The sequence below is a fragment of the Acomys minous genome (assembly GCF_964271855.1).
Source record: "Acomys minous genome assembly, chromosome: 14".
NCBI lineage: Eukaryota > Metazoa > Chordata > Mammalia > Rodentia > Muridae > Acomys > Acomys minous.
Window position 1 is genome coordinate 46172536 of NC_140496.1, and position 24411 is coordinate 46196946.

General features: G+C 43.1%; 1 protein-coding gene across 1 annotated transcript in view; it reads left to right on the forward strand.

The window, feature by feature from the left end:
• USP38 (ubiquitin specific peptidase 38) overlaps positions 1-18014 on the forward strand; it is a 32606-nt gene extending 14592 nt beyond the window's left edge. Inside the window, exons 5-10 of the mRNA XM_084757471.1 lie at positions 1613-1771; positions 4377-4570; positions 8036-8129; positions 10606-10712; positions 11983-13351; positions 15699-18014. Coding sequence (XP_084613597.1) covers positions 1613-1771; positions 4377-4570; positions 8036-8129; positions 10606-10712; positions 11983-13351; positions 15699-15860 — 2085 coding nt within the window. The 3' untranslated portion in view covers positions 15861-18014. The remainder of the gene's footprint in view (positions 1-1612; positions 1772-4376; positions 4571-8035; positions 8130-10605; positions 10713-11982; positions 13352-15698) is intronic.
• Positions 18015-24411: the final 6397 nt, after the last annotated feature.

Genomic DNA, 24411 nt, shown 5'->3' on the forward strand with positions numbered 1-24411 from the left:
CTGAGACACCTGCAGTTTCAGAAGTGTGTATATAGTATCAGAATATGATTAGTAATTAGCTGAAAGAATATTCTATCTTGATAACAGCCATTTCTATAAAATAGAATATTTCATTTTGGTTATGTTTGAAGTCTTTGATTGTATAAGTGTTGGCTTTTAGACTAATTTTAAAGAAAAGAGCATTATTGTACCAATTACCAATATTAAATGTTCTCAAGATTTTTATCAGTAATGAGCATTTAAATTTTTCAATTTACTTTTATTTCCAGTTTCTTAAAAATAGTAGATGTTGTCAGGTGGTGGCACACTCCTTTAATCCCAGCACTCAGGGAGGCAGAGCTAGGTTCGAGGTCACCCAGGTATACACAGTGAGTTCAAGGATAGCCAGGGCTATACAAAGAGACCCTGTGTCAAAACAAAAACAAAAAACAAAATAAAACAAAAAAGTAGATGTTTTTGATTAGCTTTATTTTTGGAGTAGCTGTTTTGTTAATAAAGATTTTATCTAAGCTATCATTCCTGTGAGTATCACACAATATAATCCTGTTACCTGAGTGTAATTTTATTTACATATTTATTTCAGAGACTTCCTTGAAGTACACATTGCTATGCAAAGTGTGTATATATTTTTGAATTGAAAACTTTAAACTAACACTAGATGGAGCTCTTTCCCTAGTTCCAGTTTGAGGGTTTTCATTGTGTTGTTTTTGTGGGAGTTTTAGCATTGTCCTGTTGCCGGTGGAACTTACTGATAGGGCACTTGCCTGCCATTCACAAAGGTAAGGCTTGAGCCAGAGGACGCAAAAACAATTTTTTAAAAACAAATGTCTGTTCAGTAGAATACCCATAGCATATTTCAGCTGAAAGTGTTTTTGAGTGCAACAATTACTGAAAGTCCTATATTACATTTAGTTTGTATTTTAGGTGGATTGGGTGCATACCATGGCATCCATACAGAGGTCAAAAGACAACTTATGGAAGTTGGTTCTTTTTTTATACCACATGGGTTCTGAGATTCAAATTAACATCCCTCGGGCTTGGTAGCATCTTACGGCCCTATTTTTTAAAAAGTATTTTATTTGCATGTGTGTGTGTGTGTGTGTGTGTAAGTCAGAGGACAGCTGACAGTGAGTTCTCTCCTTCCACCTATAGCTGGCAAGGCTTGAACTGAGTTGTTGGGCTGGATGACAGGCCCTTTACTGCTGAGCTGGAGAAGCCTGTTAGATGCAATTCCAGAGGCCGCAGAGATGGTTCAGCAGTTCAGAGTGCTTTCCAGAGAACCAGATGCAGGGCCCTGCACTCACAGCTGTGTGGCTCACAACCACCTGTAACTCCAGCTCCCTCTCCCTTCCTCTGTGGGCACCCCCACACGCTCAGACAGATACACACACACACACACAAATAAAAAGTAAAATTTTAATGCAGTTACAATTCTGAGACTTTATAAACTAGATTTATCTTACTAGTAGAATAGTGTCTGACTTCTTTAAAAGAAAGCATGGACTACAGGTGTAGAAAAGTATGTGTTTATAATAATTGTGTTTTGTCTATTGGCTGGGGATGTGCTGTCAACATGTGTGAATTAAGAGTGCATTGTCTGTTTTCTCTTCAGATTGTCCCTCATGTAGTTAATTTGGTTCACTCTTTCAAAAGTGATGGCCTGCCTTCTAGCACAGCCTTCTTAGTGCAATTAACAGAGCTGGTTCACTGTATGATGTACCACTATTCCGGATTCCCAGATCTCTATGACCCTATTCTGGAGGCAATAAAGGTATGAAGGCTTTCTGCACACAATGCAATGGACAAGTCTGGTAAAATGTATTGTTTTACAGTAATGAGCTATTTCTAAGATGGTGGTTTCATTAATGCCAAGGCATGATCTCCTATGTGCTATCACCATTCTAAGTCAATAGCCACATTTCTTAGTTCTGTAGTGCCAGTGAATAAAAGGTGTCACTTTAAACTTATAAGAGCTGTTAAAGAAATTAGGGAAAGTATGCTACATAAAATGCGTATAGACATCAGTTTTGTATCTCAGTATCAGAAATGTTGAACAATTCAGTCCATCTTGAAAGCAAGGAAATACCTGCCTGTGCAAAAATAAAACAAGACAAACACAGCTTAAAATGCCATTTCAAAGCCAGGTGTGGTGGCACATGCCTATAATCCCAGCACTCTGGGAGGCGCAGAGGCAGGGCAGATCTCTGTGAATTTGAGGCCTACAAAGTTAATCCAGTACAGTCAAGGCTACACAGAGAAACCCTGTCTCCCACCCCCCACCCCCCAACACACCCACAAATGCTATTTCAAAGCGATAGTTTTCTGTGGTAATCTTGGTGTCTTAGTTGGGGTTGCTATTGCTGTGAAGAGACACCATGACCACAGTGACTCTTATAAATGAAAATATTTAATTGGGCCTGGCTTATATTCAGAGGTTTAGTCCATTATTTTTATGGTGGGAAATGTGGCAGCATGCAGGAAGACATGGTTGCTGGAGAAGGAGCTGAGAGTTGTATGTCTGGATCGGCAGGCAGCAGGAAGAGAACTGGTTTGAGCATCTGAGACCTCAAAGCCCGTGTGCGGCCCCTCAGTGACACACCTCATTCAACAAGGCCACGCCTCCTAATAGTGCCACTCCCTGGGGCCTAAGGGGGCCATTTTCTTTCAAACCACCACACTTGGTCCAGAACAGCCAATCGTTTTAAGCGTAAGCAACCTTTCTAGTATTGCTTATTGTCCATTGCTCTGCTCGGGCATGAAATCATTTACACTTAAATTTTTATTTCATTATTTCCTGCTTTAGTAAGTGAGAGGACTGTGTGTAATAGTAATTTTCTAGATGGCAAACCATGAGATTGAGTTTTACTTTTCACAGTCAGGTCATTCTGCAAAGCTTTCATCCCCACTGTAGGCCACCATTTCTTAGGGCTGGTACTAGGTGAACCAGTGTCAACTTCTGTTTTCATCATAGGATTTGAATACAAGTACTGCACATGTAACTTGAATTCCTTGTTCTGTTGACTTTTAAAGTGTTATACGGCAAGCATGTTATCTCATGTGTGATTTTGTCTCATAAATAAATAGAAGAAAAATCCTTTTTTTTTTTTTTTTTTTTTTGAGATGGGGTTTCTCTTTGTAGCCTTGGCATCCTGGACTTGCTTTATAGACCAGGCTGGCCTCAAATTCACAAAGCTCCACCTGCCTCTGCCTCCCAAGTGCTGGGATTAAAGGGATGTGCCACCACACCCAATCAATCAATCAATAAGACACTTTAAGATGCTCAGAGGCATTTATTTCCTGAGTCTATTAACTTTTTGGATGCGCTGATGAAGTTAGTGGCAGGGAGCCTGGTAAGGAGGGAGGACTGTCTCAGCTCACCGTCTGAGGGCCTCTACTCCATCACTGTTAGCAAGTCCTGGGAGCAAGAGCCGCTCTCCGCTACAAATCTTGAGCCGAGCAAGAAGCAGAGAAAGGTGACTATCAGCACTCAGCTGGCTTCTTCCTCTTCCCTGTCTGTTACTAGTCCTCGGCCTCAACCTGTAGGGTGGCTGAGCCCATATTCAGGGTCAGCTCCCCCTCAGTCTATCCTCTCTAGAGATCCCTCCCGGACATGCCCAAAAGTGTGCCCAATGAATGGCTTCCTTGTTTCCAGTTCAGGAAAGTTGGCAATTGGAGTTAACTGTCACCCTGTAGTATAATTGACTCTTTTGAAAAGGCTGACTGAATGCTGTCTGTAATGTACAAAAGGAGTGAGAACAAAGAAATACTGTTTTTAAAGTATCTGTATTATAGTATGCAGAGCTAGCAATCAATTAAGACACAGACACTTGTTATATTTTAAAATAGCCGTAGTTATCCTGGGGCAGGGCAGACATTATTCCTCTAAACGACTTCCCGACTTCCCATAGTGGGGCAGACATGGGATCCCTGCCTCAGTCCCATGCCATCTGCTTCTAATAATTTCTATCAAGCTGCCTCCCGTCCATAATCCCAAATACTTGTTAATGTTCTTCATCTGGGCCAAATTCTCCATCCATGCTTGCCATATGCTTCTCTTCCATCTAACCCATGGCAGCCTTCCTCTCTCCTCATCTCCTCATGGCGATCTTTTTCTTCTTCCCCAGGATCCCTGCCCCCCCCCCACCCCCCCTCCCGTTCTCTCTCCCTCCCTCCCCCCCTCTCTCCTTAGCCACACCTATCTCATTTGCCTTGCCCAGGTGGGATGGCTTTTTATTAATTAGCATCAAAATACATCAGACCATCCTCCAACAAAGAAAGCTTAAATGTCAGTGAGGAAGAACCTCAGTATGTTGTTAGTGTGTGTGATTTTCTAAAAAGTTGTTTTACTCTAAAAATGTTTTTTCTTTATGATCTAGGATTTTCCTAAGCCCAGTGAAGAGAAGATTAAGCTAATTCTCAATCAAAGTGCCTGGACTTCTCAATCCAATGCTTTGGCATCTTGTTTGTCTAGACTTTCTGGAAAATCTGAAACTGGGAAAACTGGTCTTATTAACCTGGGAAACACATGTTACATGAACAGTGTTTTGCAAGCATTGTTTATGGCGACAGAGTAAGTTTCAGTGTGGACTTTGTGGTTTAACTAGACGTGAGTACGTGCTGAGGAGCTGGGAGAGGGGAGACTCGCCCTCCTTCCACGTCTGCAACAGAGCTGTCTGCCATCCACTTGCCTCAGTGCTTAGGACTGCTGAAATGCCAACATGTAAATCCTGCCCAGTTAGACTGTGTGTTCTGTGTACAGAGCCACTGTTTTGTTTTGTTTTAAGTCAGTATGGCTTCATATTTTGTAATGTAACTGAGGTACTAACTGAGCCCACTCTTAAGTGTTCGCGTGCTGTGCAGCACTTCTGCATTTTGCCGTTTCTTTGCATCTGCAGTTGCACTGTGTTTTTTTTACTCATGTCTTTGGAAGAGTCACTTCTAGTTTTCTCGAGCCTAGGTACTTGGTGTTGGTCATCTCAGCAGCTTCTGTTTTGCTTTTAGGAAATTTATGCTTTGCTTCCATGCCACCATGTTGGTTCCTGAGCAGGTGTGAAAATGCATGGGCTGCAGGCACGGCTGCTAGAGCACCTGCCTGGCAGGCACGAAGCCCGTGCCGTCCCTAGACTCACATCCAGCTTGCTGGTGCACATCTGTAATCCCAGCACTTGGGCTGGAGGCAGGAAGAGCAACACTTCATGGTGATCCTTGTCTACATGAAGGCTCTCCTGGACGACATGAGGCTTTGTCACACACACACACACACACACACACACACACACACTGTTCTTGAAGACACAAAATTTTTTTTAAAAAAATCTTTTAGTGCCATTAAAATTGAGCTGACCCAAAGATGGAAGCTGTTATAAGAACCCAGGTTTTGGGGGTTCCATTCAGTTTTGTTGTTGGTTCATTTGTATTTGACAACTTTTGTTGTTCTTTTAAAATAAAAGTGTACTCTGAGACACAAGTGGTATTAGATGAGTCCGTATCTCACCACCAGAGGTCGCCTTGCCAGCCATGTCTTGATGGAAAGTAGGAACCCAAAGCAATTGTAGTGGCCAATAATGGCCACAACAGGAACAGGAAGATCTCTTAAGGGATATGTGACTTCTTTTTCATGGTTAAAAAAAAAATTATCTATTAAAAAAATGCATACATCCTCAAAAATGTCAACTACATGCATCGCAGATCTTTTTTGTACAGTTATCTAATACAAAAACAGTTGCATATAATTAATATGTGTACACACACATCTGGAAGCAATCCTGTTGGAATTTTTTTTTTGTCAGTCATTTGCTTTTAGCGCTTAAGTGACAGCAGTGTGGGTCTGTTACTCTTGAGTGACTAGGACATGGTTTTATCTTTTTTCTTTAAATGTATTTGTTAATGTTGGGTAGGGGCATACATGCATGACATGACGCAAGTGTAGAAGCCAGAAGAAAACGCTGTGGAGTCAGGTCTCTCCGTCCTCCTTTGCGTGGGTTCCAGGCTTAGAGAGCTCAGAGCATTAGCTAGTGTGGCCAGCACCTGTTCCACGAGCCGTCTGCCAGCCTGATGTTTCCTGCCCTGTACATTGGTCAGCATCGTGTTGTTTTGCTCATAGTTAACATTTCTCCGACCATGTACAGGTGAGACTTTCCCTTACACATGGGAGATGGGTGGCAGGAGCTCCCTGGAGCACTCCACTTCAGCTAGCCTGACTGGCCAGCAGCCTCCCAGAGTCCACTTGTCTACCCCATAGCATTAGGGTGGCAGGAGAGGCACCTTGCCCAGCTTTCACATGAGTGCTGGAGACATGAACTTAAGTCCTCACCTTACCCATGGCCGTCTCTCTGGCCCACAGTGACCCAATGTGCCAATATATGATTGCACCTGTGACCCTATACCTTTTGGCAACACTTGATTTAACCAGTCTTAAATTGTGCACAGTTTGGCTAATATCTTCTTTTCTTAATTTAAAAAAGGTAGGGTCTTGCCCGGACTGCCCTCAAACTCATGATCCTCCCGCCACAGCCCCTGAGGGTGAGGGCCACAGATGCACACCCTGCACCCAGGCGGTCGCTGTTTTTATCTGAGCGTTGCTGACCACTGTAGAATTTTCCCCTCTTGACTCAGAGCAAAATGAAGTACATGAGCTATGATTTCTTTCTGTGTCTTTCTTTGGGCTTTTTGTTTTTCATGTCTATTTATATAAACTTTGTATAATAATCTTGTGGTACTTACTTTCTCCCAGTCATGTAATTCAAATGTATAGTGTTTCATTTATATAGTTTTGTTTTATGTAATCACATCTTTAATTTTGTTGTTTTTGTTTCTCTTTGTTTATTCAAGACAGGGCTTCTCTGTGTAACCTTGGCTGCCCTGGACTCACTTTGTAGATCAGGCTGGCCTCGAACTCACAGCGATCCACCAGCCTCTGCCTCCCAAGTGCTGGGATTAAAGGCGTGCGCCATCACCGCCCGGCCACATCTTTAATTTTTGTATCGTCTAGATTTTAGATCCACCCCAAAAAAAAAAATTTTTTTTTTAACTTTAAGTGTTTTCCCCCCAGATACTTTTCAGGGGGATAGTTTGTCTTTTTTTGTTGTTGTTGTTTGTTTGTTTGTTTCTTTTTTGTTTACTTGAGCAAATTCATATTATGCCCCCCTCACCCCTCTCCCTCCCTCCCTCCCTCCCCTCCAGTGTTGGCATAGAACTCATTCTAAAGCTTAGACTGACCTCACTCAAATTTTGCCTCTGCCTCCTGAGTGCTGGATTACAGTATATGCCACTAGACCTGGCTTACAGCACACTCCTTTTATTTTTATTTTTAAGACTTACTTTTAATTTGAGAGAGAGAGAAATGAATTTAGATGCCCGTGGAGGCTGTAGCATCCCTAGGAGCTAGAGTTACCGGTGGCTGTCAGCTGCCTGACACGGGTGACGCCTGTAACAGCTGAGCCTTCTCTCTGGGCCGCCTTGTTTATTTTATCTGTATTGATGGTTTGCCTGCTTGTCTGTTTGTGCCCCCACTTTAGGGCCTGGTGCTGTGGAGGCCACAAGACGGCATCAGAGCCCCTGGAACTCAGATGGTTGTTAGTGACATGTGGGTGCCGCGAGTTCAACCCAGGTCCTTTGGGAAAGAAACTGATGCTCTTAACTCTGAGCCACCTCTCCAGCCACGCTCCTATTCTTTTTAAATCACCCTGATTTATGTTGTGTTTTGATAGAAGAATATTTTGTACTTGGTGATTATTTTGAAATAACTGAAAAATTGATTTTATAAGTTAAAGTTAGTACTTTAGCCAATTTACATGTGCTAACCCAGAAAACAGAAATAAGACAGCCGTAGACCAGGCCATGTAGCAAGAGTCCATCCATTTATTGTCATCCTGCCCTTTTACCATACAGGTGTCCTAGTAACTTTGTTAGGAAAATAGTTATCCTGTGAGTCAGGTAATATGGAGGATAATCAATTCTTAAATCAGTTTCCTTTTAGCTTTTTCAAAATAAGTGCATATATACGTATATAACATGATGTTTTGTTGTTTTTCAGTTTCAGAAGACAAGTATTATCTTTAAATCTAAATGGGTGTAATTCATTAATGAAAAAATTGCAACATCTATTTGCTTTTTTGGCTCATACACAAGTGAGTATGTTTGTGATATGTACACATTACCTGCATGATCATGTGCTTTAAACTACATATTGTCCTAATGAGTCTTTGGCGGGTGGGGAGGATTTTGTTTTGGTTTGTCTGCTTGTTTTGGTTGGTTGGTTTTTTGAAACAGGGTTTCTCCGTGTAGCCCTGGCTGTCCTGGAACTCACAGCAATCCTCCTGCCTCTGCCTCCTAAGTGCTGGGATTAAAGATGTGCTCCACCACTGCTCAGCTTTTCTCTGTTTTCTTTTATGTATCTTTTTATTGCAATTATAGATCATTATTCATATCTTAAGCTCTAGAACTTGAAACTTTGCAGTGTCCTTTATACCCACAAATTAATTGAGAGAAGTCAACTTGCAGTGGCTAAACGTCATGTAGTGGATTCGTTGAACAGACACATTGAGAGGTTCTGTGTGTAGTCTGTGTTGAGAATCAAGTGGGGATCCTGCTTCCAAGGAATGTGTAGCTAAGGCTTGGGCATACATAGTATTTGTGTGTGTTACTCGTAGAACATAAATCATCGTTTTCCTGGCTCGCTCTAACTGCCGTGGTCTCACAGTGTGACCTGTCGTCAGGAAAGGGCTGGCTCGCTCTAACTGCCATGGTCTCACAGTGTGACCTGTCGTCAAGAAAGGGCAGTTGTTAGAGCTGAAATTAGTGTCTTAAATGGAAAGAATAAAGGCACGGATGTGATGACAGTGATGGCTTCAAACTGATGACACAGCCAGAGAGCTGCTGCCCGCCTGGAGAACATGTCAGCAGATTAACATGTCAGGACCCGGGGAAGTGAACACTGCCTCTTAGCCAGCTGTGATGGCACATTTCTGGGGACAAAAGCATCAGACAAAAATCTTAGGCCGATCATGACCACAAAAGCAGTATTAGACCATAACCAAAACCAAAAACCTCTCTCTCCCCTCTCCTATTGTCTTCTACTGATTTACAAATTATTAGTCTGTATTTACTTTTACATAAACATGTATGTGCCTCTGTGCAGATATGTGTACATTACTTACTATATCAGAACTAGTAGGAAAGAAAATCTTAGGAGTGTTCCATGCTTTTAAGAAAAGAAGAACCGGGCGGTAGTGGTACACGCCTGTAATCCCAGCACTTGAGGAGGCAGAGGCAGGTGGATCTCTGTGAGTTTGAGGCCAGCCTGGTCTACAAAGCAAATCCAGGACAGCCAAGACTACACAGACAAACCCCAACAAAAAGAAAAGAAATTGCTGGGCAAGGTAGCACATGCCTTTAATGCCATCACTCAAGAGGCAGAGGCAGGTAGATCTTGAATTCAGAGCCAGCTTGATTTACACACTGTGTTCCAGGACAGCCAAGGCTACGTAGTGAGACCCTGCATCAAATAAAAAACAAAACAAAATGCAGGGATTGGGATGTGGATTACCCAGAAAGCCTGACTACAGTTCTGTCACTATTGAGCCCTTGTTGGGTAGCACAACAGCGTGGTTACTTTAGGTAGGTGGATTTCTTCACATACTTGAAAGACTTTTTCTCTTATTAGTAAAGCTGATGCTTGCTTACCAAGCATTAACATTTTTCTAGCCCACTTGCAAAGTCTTTTCTTTCTTCATCCTCAAAAGCAGTGTTTACTGATAGAAATATGTTTCGAGTCGGCTGAGAGAAAATGAGCTTCTCCTGAGCTTGGACCACTAGGATGCTGACCCTTCTCCCCTCACAGTTCAGTAGAGCAGCCCTAGCCCTGACCTGACTGCTGCTTATACCACACATATGGAAAATACTGAGAGAATCCAGGTTTTTCCGATCATAATCAGGTCCTTGTATATGTCTGTGCAGTGCTTGTGAAAATGCCTGGGCTTTGAGCCTGGGTGACCCTACAGTCCATTACCAACTGCTGTCATACTTCTGAAAGAAAGACAGAGAGGAAGGAAGGGAAAGAAAGAACGAAAGAAGGAAGCAAGCAGAGAGCAATAGAGAGTGAAATGTTATCAGGGTCTCAGCCAGCATGCTTTCAATCCATACATGTGTGACTTATCCAGACAGAAACTGTCAGCAAAGTAGATGTGCGTGGCTCCTGTTGCTCTAGCGCTGCACAACACACACACAGTTCTCATTCGTTAACATCATTCTCACACTGGGCTTTTCAGCAAATTCAGGGACTCAAACACATGAGTGTCACAGAGGGATAAGTACCAGGCACAGTAAGTATGTCAAGAATTGGGGACATCTGAGTCCTGCTGTGATCACACCTGCTGGCCACTTGCTTGTTTGATCTGAGCAGCTCCCATGGCTGGTCTGGCTGTCAGTTCTATACAGAATTCACTTGTGACTGGAGGTTGGTCATGTTAAGGTGTCTCTGCCTCTGAGTTGCACCTGTGCCTAGCACACTGGGTGGAAATGGAGTGCAGGATAGTCTTCAAGTATCTTTAGCAGGTTCTGTTACTGTACAAGTCACTTTCTTGCATTTTCCTTTCTGCCGTCAAGAGGGAAGCGTATGCGCCTCGGATATTCTTTGAGGCTTCCAGACCTCCGTGGTTTACTCCCAGGTCACAGCAAGACTGCTCTGAGTACCTCAGGTTTCTGCTGGACAGGTATAAAGTATTTTAAACTTCATTTGAACTGTGTATTTTTCTCTTAGTACTTCAGTACTTCCCCTTAATAGTGATTTTTAGCTTTAAAGCACATTTTCAGGGCTGATTTTTAAAACAGCCTGTGTTACTTGTTCTTGTTTGGTTTTTCTTCTGGATGCTTTCACTTCAGAGTACCTGTTATCAAAGTATAGTAGCAGGGTTCCTAAGGAGCCACCAAAACCTCAGAAATCAGTTGAGTTCCCTTTTAACTCCATATCTTTAGGAGCTCAGGTTTTCTTCACAGATTTCATCTATAAAAAGCAGCAGATATCAATAAAGAATATGGCACAGATAGCAGTGTCCAGCCATCTTCTGTGAAGCCAAAGTATAAAGCAATGCCACTTATTTAAAAATGCTATAAACTAATCTGTGATAAAAATGGAAATTGTGTGTGTGTGTGTGTGTGTGTGTGTGTGTGTGTGTGTGTGTGTGTGTTTTCTATTGCTTGATAAAATACCATGGCCAAAGTCAACACAGAGGAGAAAAGTTTATTTTACTATGTTATTTATACCCTCAGAGTTTCAGAGAGCATACACTTTGTCATGGCAGAGAAGGCAGTACAGCGGGAGTTTAAGACCAGCCTGGCAGTTGGGAAGCAGAGAGAGAGCAAAACGGGGGGCCAGGCTGTAAAACCTTCAAAGCCTGCCCTCAGCACTGTACTCCAGTGAGGCTGGATATCCCATGGCTTTCCAGAACAACGTCACCAGCTAGGGACTCTGGTTCAATAATGCTCATTCTGGTTTTGTTTTAAACAACTATTAAGGGGCCCTAAGACCAAAATCTTTAAAGGCCAGTTTGTAATTCTAAGGGCTTCGTATGTCATGGTGTCTTTTTTTTTTTACCACTTAATTATTAATAAAACCTATTATAGCTCCATATTTCTCCTCTCTTCCCTTCTGAATAACTAATAAGGCTAGTCACCCTGTACAGCCTCCCTTTTTTCAGCTAGTCTTGGTTTCTTGGTGCTAGGCTACTGAGATGCCAAGCCCGTGGAAATACATGTGAGACAGTTCAGCAGGCTGTGAGTGAGTGCAGTGAGACGGCTGTGTAGAGTGGACACAGTGTTCTAAGGCTTTCCTAGACTCTGCCTCTTAATACTTTTGGTTAAAGGAGAAAAAATGACTTTAAAGTAAGCTTTTTACTTGATTAAATTAATGTTTATGTAAGCCACCAAGATCTCAAAATATAAATGACATTACCCTTTGCTATGTGCTGACGTACCCTCTTGCAGACTCCATGAAGAAGAGAAAATCCTGCGAGTTGAGGCCTCACACAAGCCTCCTGAAGGTCTGGGCTGCTCTGGGTCTTCTTTACAAGACGTGACCGGTAAGGTAGCCGTGCCAACAACAGAGTCTCCCAGCACAGGGGACGTGGGTGAGAAGACTCTGATAGAGAAGATGTTCGGAGGGAAACTCCAGACTCACGTCTGCTGCCTGAACTGCAGGAGTACCTCACAGAAGGTGGAGGCTTTCACTGACCTTTCACTAGCCTTCTGCCCTTCCCCTTCTGTGGAAGACTTGTCTTTCCAAGATCCAGCTTCGATACCCGGTGCACACGATGATGGGCTAATGCAAACCAGTGTTGCAGATCCAGAAGAAGAAGAGCCAGTTGTTTATAACCCAGCAACAGCTGCCTTTGTCTGTGACTCAGTTGTCAACCCGAGACTCTTGGGCAGTCCTGTTGAGTTTCACTGCGCAGAAAACACTTCTGTCCCCAGTGAATCTGCAGAGATTCTCATCAGTAAAGATGTACCTCAGAACCCAGGAGGCGAGAGCACGCCTTCAGTAGCTGACTTACTGAACTATTTCTTGGCTCCAGAGATCCTTACTGGTGACAACCAGTATTACTGTGAAAACTGTGCCTCTCTGCAGAACGCTGAGAAAACTATGCAAGTCACAGAGGAGCCTGAGTACCTCATCCTCACGCTCCTGAGGTTCTCGTATGACCAGAAGTACCACGTGAGAAGAAAAATCCTAGACAATGTGTCGCTGCCGCTGGTGTTGGAGTTGCCAGTGAAAAGAACTGCTTCCTTCACTTCCTTGTCGGAAAGCTGGTCTGTAGATGTTGACTTCACTGACCTTAATGAGAACCTAGCTAAAAAATTAAAGCCTTCTGGGGCTGAAGAAGCCCTCTGCCCCAAATTAGTGCCCTACCTGTTAAGCTCTGTGGTGGTGCACTCCGGTGTGTCCTCTGAAAGTGGGCATTACTATTCGTACGCCAGAAACATAGCGGGTACAGGGTCTTCACAGCAGATGTGCCCCCAATCTGAAAGTCTGGCGGTAGCGCGCTCCCAGAGCTGCTTACTGGGGGGGGAGAGCCCCAGCGCAGTCACTGAGCAGGACTCGGAAAACAAGGAAATGTCCCAAGAGTGGTTTTTATTTAATGACAGCAGAGTGACATTCACTTCATTTCAGTCAGTCCAGAAAATCACAAGTAGGTTTCCAAAAGACACAGCTTACGTGCTTTTGTACAAAAAACAGAGCAGCGCTAATGGCTTACACAGTGACAATCCAGCCAGTGGCGTCTGGGTCAGTGGCGATCCCCCACTACAGAAGGAGCTGATGGATGCTATAACAAAGGACAACAAACTGTACTTACAGGTGAGTTGCAATCACGAGTATGCTTTCTGGACAGGATAAACACTAGGAAGTTAACCTGACGCTCTAGTTTTAACTGTGACACATTAAGTCTGGATGTCTTTATTTCAACTCATCATAAATGTAGTATGAAAGGTGCCAATTATCTGCAATATAGATGACTTGGTTTTTAACTACAAAACTGCCCCAGTTGTTCATCGCTGCAAAAAATGTCATTTAATTAGAAAAGATTATCGAATCCTGCCATACAGAAACAGAAAGGTCAGTGGCATGTAAATGCCCTGCTTGCCTTGGCCTCGTTCCACCTGCAGAGAAAACAGGTGCTGTTTCTCCCCCCGCCCCCCCCCCCCAATGTTTATCTGTTGTGGGGAGTGGTGGTGCGCGTGTGGAGGTAAAGGACAGCTCTATAGAGTCAGTTCTGTCCTCCTACCTCTGTGTGGTTCTGCTGAACTCAGACCCTGCATGTTTGGACAGCAAACACACAACCACATCAACAACCCACAACTTTTGTTTTGTTTTGTTTTGTTTTGTTTTGAGACAGGATTTCTCTGTGTAGCCCCTGCCTGTCCTGGACTCACTTTGTAGACTAGGCTGGCCTCGAACTCATAGAGATCTGCCTGCCTCTGCCTCTGCTTCCCAAGTGCTGGGATTACAGGCATGTGCCACTGTGCCTGGCACCCCTCAACTAAATTTGATGTTAATTCCTGCAGGTTCTTTTTGCAAATATTTTAAGCAAAGTTTGTTGACATTCCGAGGAATGAGATGAAGAGCTGGGTGAATATGTGAAAGATGTTTGTGTTGGCCAAGGGGTGGAGAACACCAAGTGAAAGCTGGGGAGTAAAAGGTTCATAGGAGATGAATTTATCTATATTTTTCCAAGAATATATTTTTTTTCAAGAAACTATTTCCTTTAATGTTAATCAGAGTCTTTCTTCAAGTTAATTTTGTGTGAAATTCCCCAACTTGCAGTGAAAAGAGCCAGCAGCAGCTAGGAATGGTAGTGAGTGCATGCTAGCAAGCCTAGCACAAAAGGACTGGAGGCAGGAGGATGGCTGGAGGAGACCCTACCCCCCAAACACAAAGCGGATCTGCAGTAACTTATAGATGAAATTACAGGAGTAGTAATTGGCTAGTTCAAGTAAGTTCATGAGCTTAAATGATAACTTTCTTAAAGTTTTATGTATGAAAGTCACAGAACTCATAAAATACTAAAAGAGAAAAATGAGCCATTAGTACTGATTTTTATGGAAAACTTTTCAAAGGCTTTCAAATGTACTGAATTATAAAGTGTACAAACAATGATACATGATTGATTTTAAGAGGGTATGGCAATGTTCTAGAATGTTATAAAAATTAATTAGCTTTACAAAGTAATTAGCATTTTAGAACTGGACTGATTACCATTATTGCTCATTCAGGTGGCTTTTAATATCCAGGTAAACGGAATAGATGTACGCAGTCATCTCTTCCTGGCCTGGTTTCACTTAACATTATAAATCACCACAGTGTTTAGCGGTTGGAGAGGTGGGGTAAAGAGCAGAGGGCTAAGTTGAAATAGGAAAGTGGATAGCATCAAACCCACACTGCAAGGCCCCGGACAGCCTCCCTTCTGAGGTAAACAGACTGTCAGTGTTCACCGTGCTTATCAGACAGGAAGCTGCCTTCCACGGCGGAGCTGGCAAGCAGGTGTTACAGCCGCAGCCACTCCTACTTGGAGTGTAGTGTGGATCTGCACGGTCTGCCTCACCCACCCCTCCCTCTGACCACATGGTATTTGACCATGAGCAGCCGTTCTTTTCCTTGTTGGTGTTGGGTGCAGTCTTACACCCTGCAGTGTGAATCTGCTACTACTATTCACAGTTGTCATTCAGGCATTGGTAGTGGTTTCTCACACACTTCCAAACTAGATTATAGCTGTAAAGAATCCCATTCCGTGTGCGCTAGCGCATTTTGCACGAGTTTCACTGCCCTCTGTTGGAAAGCGTGGGCCACTCTGGAGATCCGTGAGGAATCTGCCCTCTCTGCCTTGTTTGCTCTGAAGGTGCTTATGTACTTCAGTGGGGGTGAGCAAAGAGACATGTCAGCATTGGTTTTGTTTTGTTTTGTTCTTTTGAGACAGGGTTTCTCTGTGTAGCCCTGGCTGTCCTAGAACTCTCTGTTGACCAGGATGGCCTCAAAGATTGCCTCCTGTGTACTGGGATTAAAGGCATGTGCCTGATGTCAGTGTTTTTAAACAGTGGCAATGAAGGATGCTTGCTTGGTAAAGAAAGACTAAGAAGATTTGTAGATGTGCCTTACTCAGCCATTATTCTTAGCTTTTGAATTTCATAAACATTTCTTTTAACTTTAGGAACAAGAGTTGAACGCTCGAGCCCGGGCTCTGCAAGCTGCCTCTGCTTCATGTTCGTTTCGGCCCAATGGATTTGACGACAACGATCCACCGGGGAGCTGTGGGCCGACTGGGGGGGGTGGCGGGGGAGGGTTCAATACAGTTGGCAGACTCGTATTTTGACCCTGAGAGAATTGAAAATGCATCTGGTCACAAAACACCCAATACTATGGCTGTTAAAATGTCAGGCTGTAACCGATAGCATTATCTATCATTTATTTTTCTTTTCATTAGACCCGAATACTTTCAGAAAACACACTCAGTGGTTGTTTTTATTTTCTTGATAAAATGCATCATGGAAAAAAAAAATCTACCTCTTAAACTTCCATTGCATTTATGGTTGGACATGCTTGACCAAAAATGTTGAGAGGAAAGGAGTGTACCTGGTCCCTAATTAAGCTGCATTAAATTAGGTAGAGAGATCTAAGTGGTGTATTTTCAGTTTTACTGAACGAAAATAACTCACTTAGCATTCTTTATTAAAAAAAAAAAAGTGATGCTAGAGATTCAATATATATGTTGTTTTGATAAAAATGAAAATCTTTGTTTCTGGTCTGAGTACCCCATTTTTAAATTCAAGCCTTTGAGAATAGTAGAGGTGATGAGTCTCTATGGAGGCCGTGACCGTTGTGACCTCAGCTGCCAGTCTCGGGGCTTCTGGTCATGCTGGCTCAGCATCGCTCTTAGTTTCAAGAACAAGTGTCTTTTAGAGTGTTGCCACACGCAGGGTGCGTGAGCTGCAGGAGATGCATGGCGCTGTGGGGCAGCGTTTTTAACCTACCTTTGTAGTGTTTCCAGTTGTCGCGGACGTTAAACTCCTGTGTGTCTCAGAGGAGCTGAGTCCTGTATGTGCCTTGCAGAGCTGTAATTCAAAAGAGGCTACCTTTGGCTACAGAACGTTTTCTAAAACAAAACGTTAGGAAGTAATTTTGTGCTAACAGTAAAATTATAATTTTTTAAAGGTATTAGATTTTTCAGAAGTAAAATCTGATGGTTCTAAACCAGTAAGTGTAATGGTAAATTTCTAACTCTTAGAAAAATTCAGAAGAAATGAAGCTAGTTTAAGTAAAAAAAGAAAATCTTCAATTGATTTGTTACTTAATCCTCAAAACATTAAACATTGATAACATTTTTAGAGTTGTATATTTGGGGTTTCTTCCTTTGTTTGAGACACATGCCTTACACAGTTTCTGCTTCATAAAATATTAAAATGCCACACCCCACCATCCCCACCATCCTTTTTTGGTTTTCCTTTTTGGTCCTGAAGGTGCTAAGAGAGAAAGGGGGGGGGGGAGAGAAAGCATGTGTGTGTATGTGTGTGTGTGTGGTGTGTGTGCGCGCGCATGCTTTGTTTTTTTGACAGGAAACTGGAAACATGTCTGTCCTCCTGGGTCTTGATTATGTAGCATTGAGGTCTCGTCCCAAATATCCTCCTTCCTGGCAGCTTTAACACATCTATGAGCATCTATTGTTCTGAAGATCGGTCACATGTTTATTTTGAAAACACTGTAAGGAAATAATGGTCTTTGGTGACTTAAGGTTTATCTTTTTCCCAAGCTTTTGTGGCAGTGACTAAAACCAAGTCCTCATCTCCATCCTGCTGCTCCCATCCCGGGCCTGACTCCAGTCACCAGGAAGACTGAGAGCAGGCTAGTCCAGAGCCGGGACGCCTCACCGATGAGAGCAGGCTAGTCCAGAGCCTGATGCCTCACCGATGAGGGAAGGCTGCTCCCGGTGAGTGAGCAGGACTATGGGCTTCCTCCGGTCCTGATGGTGCTTGCCTGGGTCCCACTGGGTCCTATTAGCCACAAACTGGATTGTGTCAGTCTTAGTATCTGCTGAAACTGATCATTCAACACTTGGATTAAAATTTGTGCTTCTAGAATATCCACAAAGGCAGTAAGCCCCCAGTTTTCCCTGTGACTATCAAATATTTCCAAAGTTTTATGTGTGTCAAATAATGTGTGTTGAATGTAGATGAGAAAGTATAAATTCTAGTAATACTGGGATTATTCAAATTTTAGTTGGCAAGCCAATACCAAAGTTGAGGGCTTTCTTTTAAGATCAGAAATGTATCATATTAATGGCTTGCTAGATTTGATATGTTTGAAAAACGAGAGAGAGCCCCATTGAGAAACCCAGCCAGCTGAATGTAATATGGGGTCCCCCAGACAGCGGTGCCCTCACGTCTGTTACTGTTGCCTTATTTACACACCAACAAGGGCTCCCCTGTGTCCTCCTCACGCTCCCTGTAAATAAATGCTGACGTCTCCTGAAGGCTGACCAGAGGACCATTGTTATTTCTGTTCAGGACAGTTAGCTCAGATGGAACTGCTTAAGAGAACATGTGTTAGGCTTTACTGCAAACCAAAATCTAAAGCTGCACAGGTAAGTCTGTGCCTTGGAAAGATGTCTCTTCATACACTGCAAAAAGTTGAATATTTTCCCAAAGGAAAAAACATATGCAAGGAGAGGGGGGAATTTTTATACATCTTGCAAGCCCATTTAATATACGTGCTAGTAAGTGTGTAAAAGTCTGAGTCCTGACATTTATGTAGCCAGTTGGAGGAATGATCCTGGTTTTAAGTATCAACTTCCATTTGAATAGGCAGAGACTCTATGCCTTAAAGATGCCATTACAGTCCTTTGGTGGAGACACAGACTCTCTCAGTGTGTCTTAGAGGTTCTGAAATTCTTCTGACGTTTCAAGCAGTTCATCTTATCACATCTAGGGAAAAATTTTTTTTAGTCTTAAATCTGTACTTTTGGGTATCACTGAGAAGTCCATGTGAATGAGAAGTCGCCTGCCACCAAGCTTGAGGACATGACTCCAACCTTCAGGGACCACACGGGGGAAAGAAACAACTCCACACACATGCACACGAGAAATAAAAATGTATGGTTTTCCTTGTTCATTTAACTGTGCTTTTATGATGGTGTTGTCTACAAAAATACTTCTTTTCACATACTACCCCTTTAATGTTATACTTCTATGAAGATTTGATGCTTCTTCTGTGCCCAGCACACTGAAAGGGGGGGAAAAAGGTGATATAGCTTGTCCCATTACTGGAAGTCACCTCTTTGACATTTCCTTTGTTCAAGGCATGTACATTACATAGTATAGTTTATATATACTATAGAGTACTTTTTAAGGGAGTGTTTCAAAGAAAATGATACTGTATGTTTGTACATAGCATCTTTTCTCAAGAATGCTATACTTGGGCTGGAGAGATGGCCCAGAGTTTGAGAGCACTAGCTGCACTTCAAAGGACCGTAGTTCAATTCCCAGCAACCACACGGTGGCTCATAACCATCTATAATGAGATCTGGTGCCCTCTTCTGGCACTCAGGTGTACGTGCAGGCAGAAAACTGTATACATAATAAATCTTAAAAAAAAAATGCTATACTCTAGGACTAGGGTTGTAGTCATCTGGCTGAGATTGCCTAGCATGCACAATCCCTAGGTTTTATTCCAAGCGTCACCCATAAGCCAGTCTTCGCGGCCCACGGCTTTAATCTCAGTGCTTTGGAGGTGGAGGCAAGAGGATGAGAAAATTTCAAGGTCATCCTCAGCTACATAGCTCAGGGCCAGCCTGTGACAAATGAGACCATCTTTTTAAAAAGAAAAAAAAGTTCTGCTCTAGGTATTTCACTATAGTGTTTTTGTTTCTACTGAGTTTGGGTTTCTGAAATAATTCCTGAGGTGGAAACAGTTATCTATGTTTTATTTGTGTTAACTGTTCTATCTGTGTTAACTCAGATGGCATCCATAACTGAGGTCTTAAGTGCAGTGACAAGGAAGTTGGGATTAGAAGACACACTAAATGAAAAAAACAGTAAGCTGTTCACGGACTGAGCAAATGAGCCCAACTGCCTCCTGCTTCACTGTTGGGCTCGCTTCCTTTGGCTAAGTTAATTTTTGTACAGAGTCCTTTTTTAGAAATGAATGAACCTTAAAATGAGTAGAAAGGTTTTTTTCCAAAAAATTCAAAAGTAAACAGTGCTTTAAAAAAAAAAATAGCTTTTTAAACTGCAGCTTTCCCAGGCAAGGAGAAATTCCTACAGAAGTAATTTTCAAAGACAAGACATGGAACCAGCATCTCTATAAAGTCAACAATCGAAGTTTCAGGCACTCAGAAGTCATTATGTAAAACCTTTAGCCCCAATGTTATGTAACCAGTGTGGGTTTGACATTAAAAATAGAATCTAAGAAGTCAGCCAAATGTATTGCCAGCTCTTGTCAGTGTCTGTTATAGGCTGCAGTTGCTCTTAATAGATACATTTTGCCTTGTGTGCTACACACCAGCATACATATACACACCTCTCTGCATTGATTTGAGGTTATGAAAACACTAGCTTTCACTCGCTGCATCAACAAGTTTTTCTTAATTGATGGTGGGTTTTGGTTTTTGTTGTTTTTGCACATTTGCACTCATGTTAAAGTCACTTGGAAGCTAGGTGTAAAGTCACATATGTTTAATCCCAGCAGTCAGGAGACAAAGGCAGGTGGGTCTTTGAGTTCAAGGCCAGCCTCATCTAGAGTGAGTTCCAGGGCTGCACAGAGAGACCCTGTCTCAAAAATAAATAAATAAAACCACAAATCACTTGGAAAGCTTTTTAGGAATCATCTTTGTTCATGGCTCAGCCCAGACTAGGTTATGTGGTCACTGGACATCTGTGTTTGAGGATATATGGTTTTAATGTGTAGGCTGAGGTGAGAGCTTGGAGTCAGAGGAGGAGTCATCTCCCTAGGGCTTTTCCCCAGGGAAATTAGCGCAATGTTAAGTGTTCCCCTGTGTGCTGTATAGTGACAGATATTTTTGCTTTTTAATTCATGCTAGCTGGGTAGTGGCCTTGTGCCCACAAACATCAGATTGAAGATTTTACCCTAGTCTTCAAAACTATCATCAATACTCGTAGAACGAGATACAATAAGTTAAACAGAACTTTCCAGAACCACATATTAGTAAAGGCTCACAGTAAGTTTGATGGAGCATTTCTAGTCTGCCTAGATGTGGGAACCAGGACCCAGGAGGGGGTGAGGGAGGCAGAGTCACAAACCCAGGAAGCAGACTCCGGAGACCTGCACCTAGGTGCAGATCTACTTTTATTGTACAGCAGCAAGCATTTTTATACAGCCTTTGGACCACTGGTGAATCAACGCAAGCTCTGAGGTAGCTGGCCCTGCCTGTCACGATGGGGAGGCCTGGCAGTACCTAGAGAGTTCCGTGAAGACCGGAAGCAGCCACAGCCGTGTTCTGGGCCCATTCTGAGGTTCTGTTATTTTGTTGCTTGGTATGTCAGCAGACATGGGCACGCATACTATAGAGCAATATGGAAGCCTTTCTCACTGTCCACCGGTCTACCTGGGGGGCATATCACCCATACGTGGCCTTTGTGTACGTGAGACTTGGTGCATCATACCATCGTCCTCTCTCTCTCTCTCTCTCTCTCTCTCTCTCTCTCTCTCTCTCTCTCTCTCTCTCTCTCTCTCTCTCCCACCCCTCCCCACCCCTCCCCACCCCCGCTTTCAGTGACTATTTCCTGGTCAAGTAGGAGAAGCTTTAACAGTAGAGGGGAATTGGCCCTAAAGGATCTTTTTTTTTTCTTTTAAGATTTATTTATTATGTATACAATGCTCTGCCTGCATTAGGCCTGCAGGCCAGAAGAGGGCACTAGAACTCATTATAGATGGCTGTGAGCCACCATATGGTTGCTGGGACTTGGACTCAGGACCTTTGGAAGAGCAGACAGTGCTCTTAACTGCTGAGCCGTCTCTCCAGCCCCACTAAAGGATCTTTTATACTCAGCAACAGGTCAGAGTAAACCCTGAAAGTGTCAGATACTTAGTTCACTTTGTGAGCAGTAGAACAAAGGTCAACATTTTCAAGAATAAACATTTAGGAAAGTAAATGCATAATGACCAAAATTACCATTCAAAGTCAGGAAGACATCTTCTCACAGGTGAAAATCTATTAAATCCAAAAATTAAAGGAGAGAATTTGCAAATGAGAAGCTTAAATGTAAAGAAAAAGAAGAGATGAAAGGTACAAGAGTTAACTAAGGCTAGAGACCATGAAATACACTAAGGGCACTGCCTTCTTGTGACTTAGAAACAGTAATAGAGAAAATCGTAGAGCACCTATAAAAAACACGCATGCACCCAAGTTCAGCAAACTATCTGAAACTATCAGGGCTTTCCTGTCACCTTTTCACGAAGCTAGACTTAAAGAAACACTAGTCCCTGCTGATTTGCGCACTGTCTTTGTTTCTGTGCTATGATGGCAGCTTTGAGTGCTTGTAGCAAATTGTCAATAGCATAGTTATCAGAGTATACAAAAACTGACTCAATAAAGACAAGAGCTGTCAGAGCACACAAGCTAGAAGGCAGGAAAATGACCTCCAAAAAAACATGGAAAGAAAAACTCCCAGGGAATGTATCCTGGGAAACTTTCAAAGTGGAAAGGAAGTAATTTTTAGAAGTATTAGTTATTGTATTTATTGATGACAAACACTGAACAAGCAACGTAAACAAAGATGGACTTGCTTTGACTCAGTCTGACAAGGCAGGCCATTGTGGATGGGAAGGCATGGTTGTGCAGATGGCTCTGGCCTCTAGAGGCTTGAGGCTTCTTGCTCAACTCTGGGAAACAAAGACAGAGCAGCAAGTGGGAGCAGCCTGTAGAATTTAAGTCTTGTCCCTAGCCAGTGGCCCATTTTCATCTAGGCCCTGCCCTTTAAAGGTGCCACTATTTCCCAAAAGAGCGCCACCACCTGGGGACTGACCGAGTCCTGTAACAGGACTTATGACTAGTTTATTGGGTTCTTTTTCCTACTGCCCTTCTCTACCCCATGCCTTCCAACGCCCCAACACAGGGGAGGAAGAAGGATAGAGGGGAGAGAGGACATCTATCTCATTAGATTACTTCCTGCTGATTAGGTGCGTCAAGCTCCTTGGGGCAAGCTTCATCTTCCACAGGAGATTTCCAATTACCAATACTGAAAGAGCATCAGGACAACAAGAGCTGCTGTGCCTCTCGGGCCTCTGGCATTTATCAAGAGTCCCCAGACTTCCAAACACAAACTACTCTCAGCCGGCAAAATCATGCCCCTGCTACAGCACGAGACAAATCATAGTTACCTACTGTGGTGGGTCTGAGGCAGCCTCATATCCCATAACTGGGATTAAAACAAAATCATACACAACATTTTTATGTTTTTTTAAAGAAACTGGGAATTCTCACTACAAAGTGACAAATACATGAGCATCTTATCCAAGCCAAGGATAGCAGCATTACATACACACACAGAGAGAGAGAGAGAGAGAGAGAGAGAGAGAGAGAGAGAGAGAGAGAGAGAGAGAGAGAGAGAGAGAGAGAACTTTCCTCAGATGTTTGTTCTGTGTGATGGAAAGGTCTTCAGGCCAATGGTGGAAAATGCTTGCTACCAGGAAGAAATTTACACCCACACAAAAAGTGCTAGAAATGGATTTGTCACTGCACTTGGTTTACAGACTGTCCAGGAATGGAAGAGTGTTGACTCTGTTTCTTAACAATTAAACTTTATTATACAACCCAACTAGCTCACACAAGAGGGAAAAGAGGTTAAAGGGAAACAAGAATGAACCTTCCGGTATCCATTCCACGGGACGAGTCTTTTGGTGTCTCTGGCCTGCGTGGCTGTTCAAGTGCGCTCAAGCCCAGCCTCTCCGCCTGCCTGTCTGTCACGTGCAAGGGGCGGTCTCCTTCTCCCATTGAGGGTTGATTAGAAAACAATAGTCCAGGTGGAGTCCCCAGGTCCAGGATGGCTCCACCTAGTCTATCTCAAGGTTAATCTCAGAGAGTATCCATGGTGTGCCCGACAAGATTGTTTTCACCTGTGACAAAGCTTACAGTCCTTCCCACAGAAGAGCCCTAGAAAACCCAAATCACTGTCCATGAGCAGTCATTGGGACGTCACCATATATCTGTTGTGTGTCAGACACACACTACACAGAAGTATCAACAGGAACCAAAGCAGAAGCTGTGTAATAAACATGTCAGGGCTTGTTTCAAAGCCCAGTGTAGGAAGCAGCTACATGTCAGGGCTTGTTTCAAAGCCCAGCGTAGAAAATAGCTGACAGCCCAAAAAGCTGACGTCTGACCAGATGTGTGAGTGATAGATAAAACCTTAGTAGTAAGTTCTGACCTAGGAGCAGCCAGGACTGCAAGTTAGTGATAAGAGTGCCGCAGAAAGCTAGATGTGTGAATTAGAGAGGGTAAGGCTAAAGTAAGTATAAAAACCCTGAGAAGAAGCAGCCAGCTCTCTTAGCTCTTCTCTTCGCTCTCTTCGCTCGCTAGCTCTCTCTCTCTCGCTGTCACCATGATTACCTAAAATGCTACCAGCTCTCCCAGGACGGAGCAGACAGACATGCTGTCAGATAACAACCCGAGAACCGATTCAAGTCGCAGCAGCGAACCTGTTCGGCAGAACTTCGCGATATCAGGTCGTATACCCTAATGGCATAAGCTCCCAGAACATTGATGTTATAAGATGCTAAATGCTACTCCTATTAGAATTAAGATAGTTTTAGGATAGTTTTAAGAGTGTAATGAAATGGTATTGGTGGCTTGGCCTTGGAGCCTTAGCCGCTGCCTTTTGTTGTAGTTGCCTTTGTATTGCTAATAAACCTCT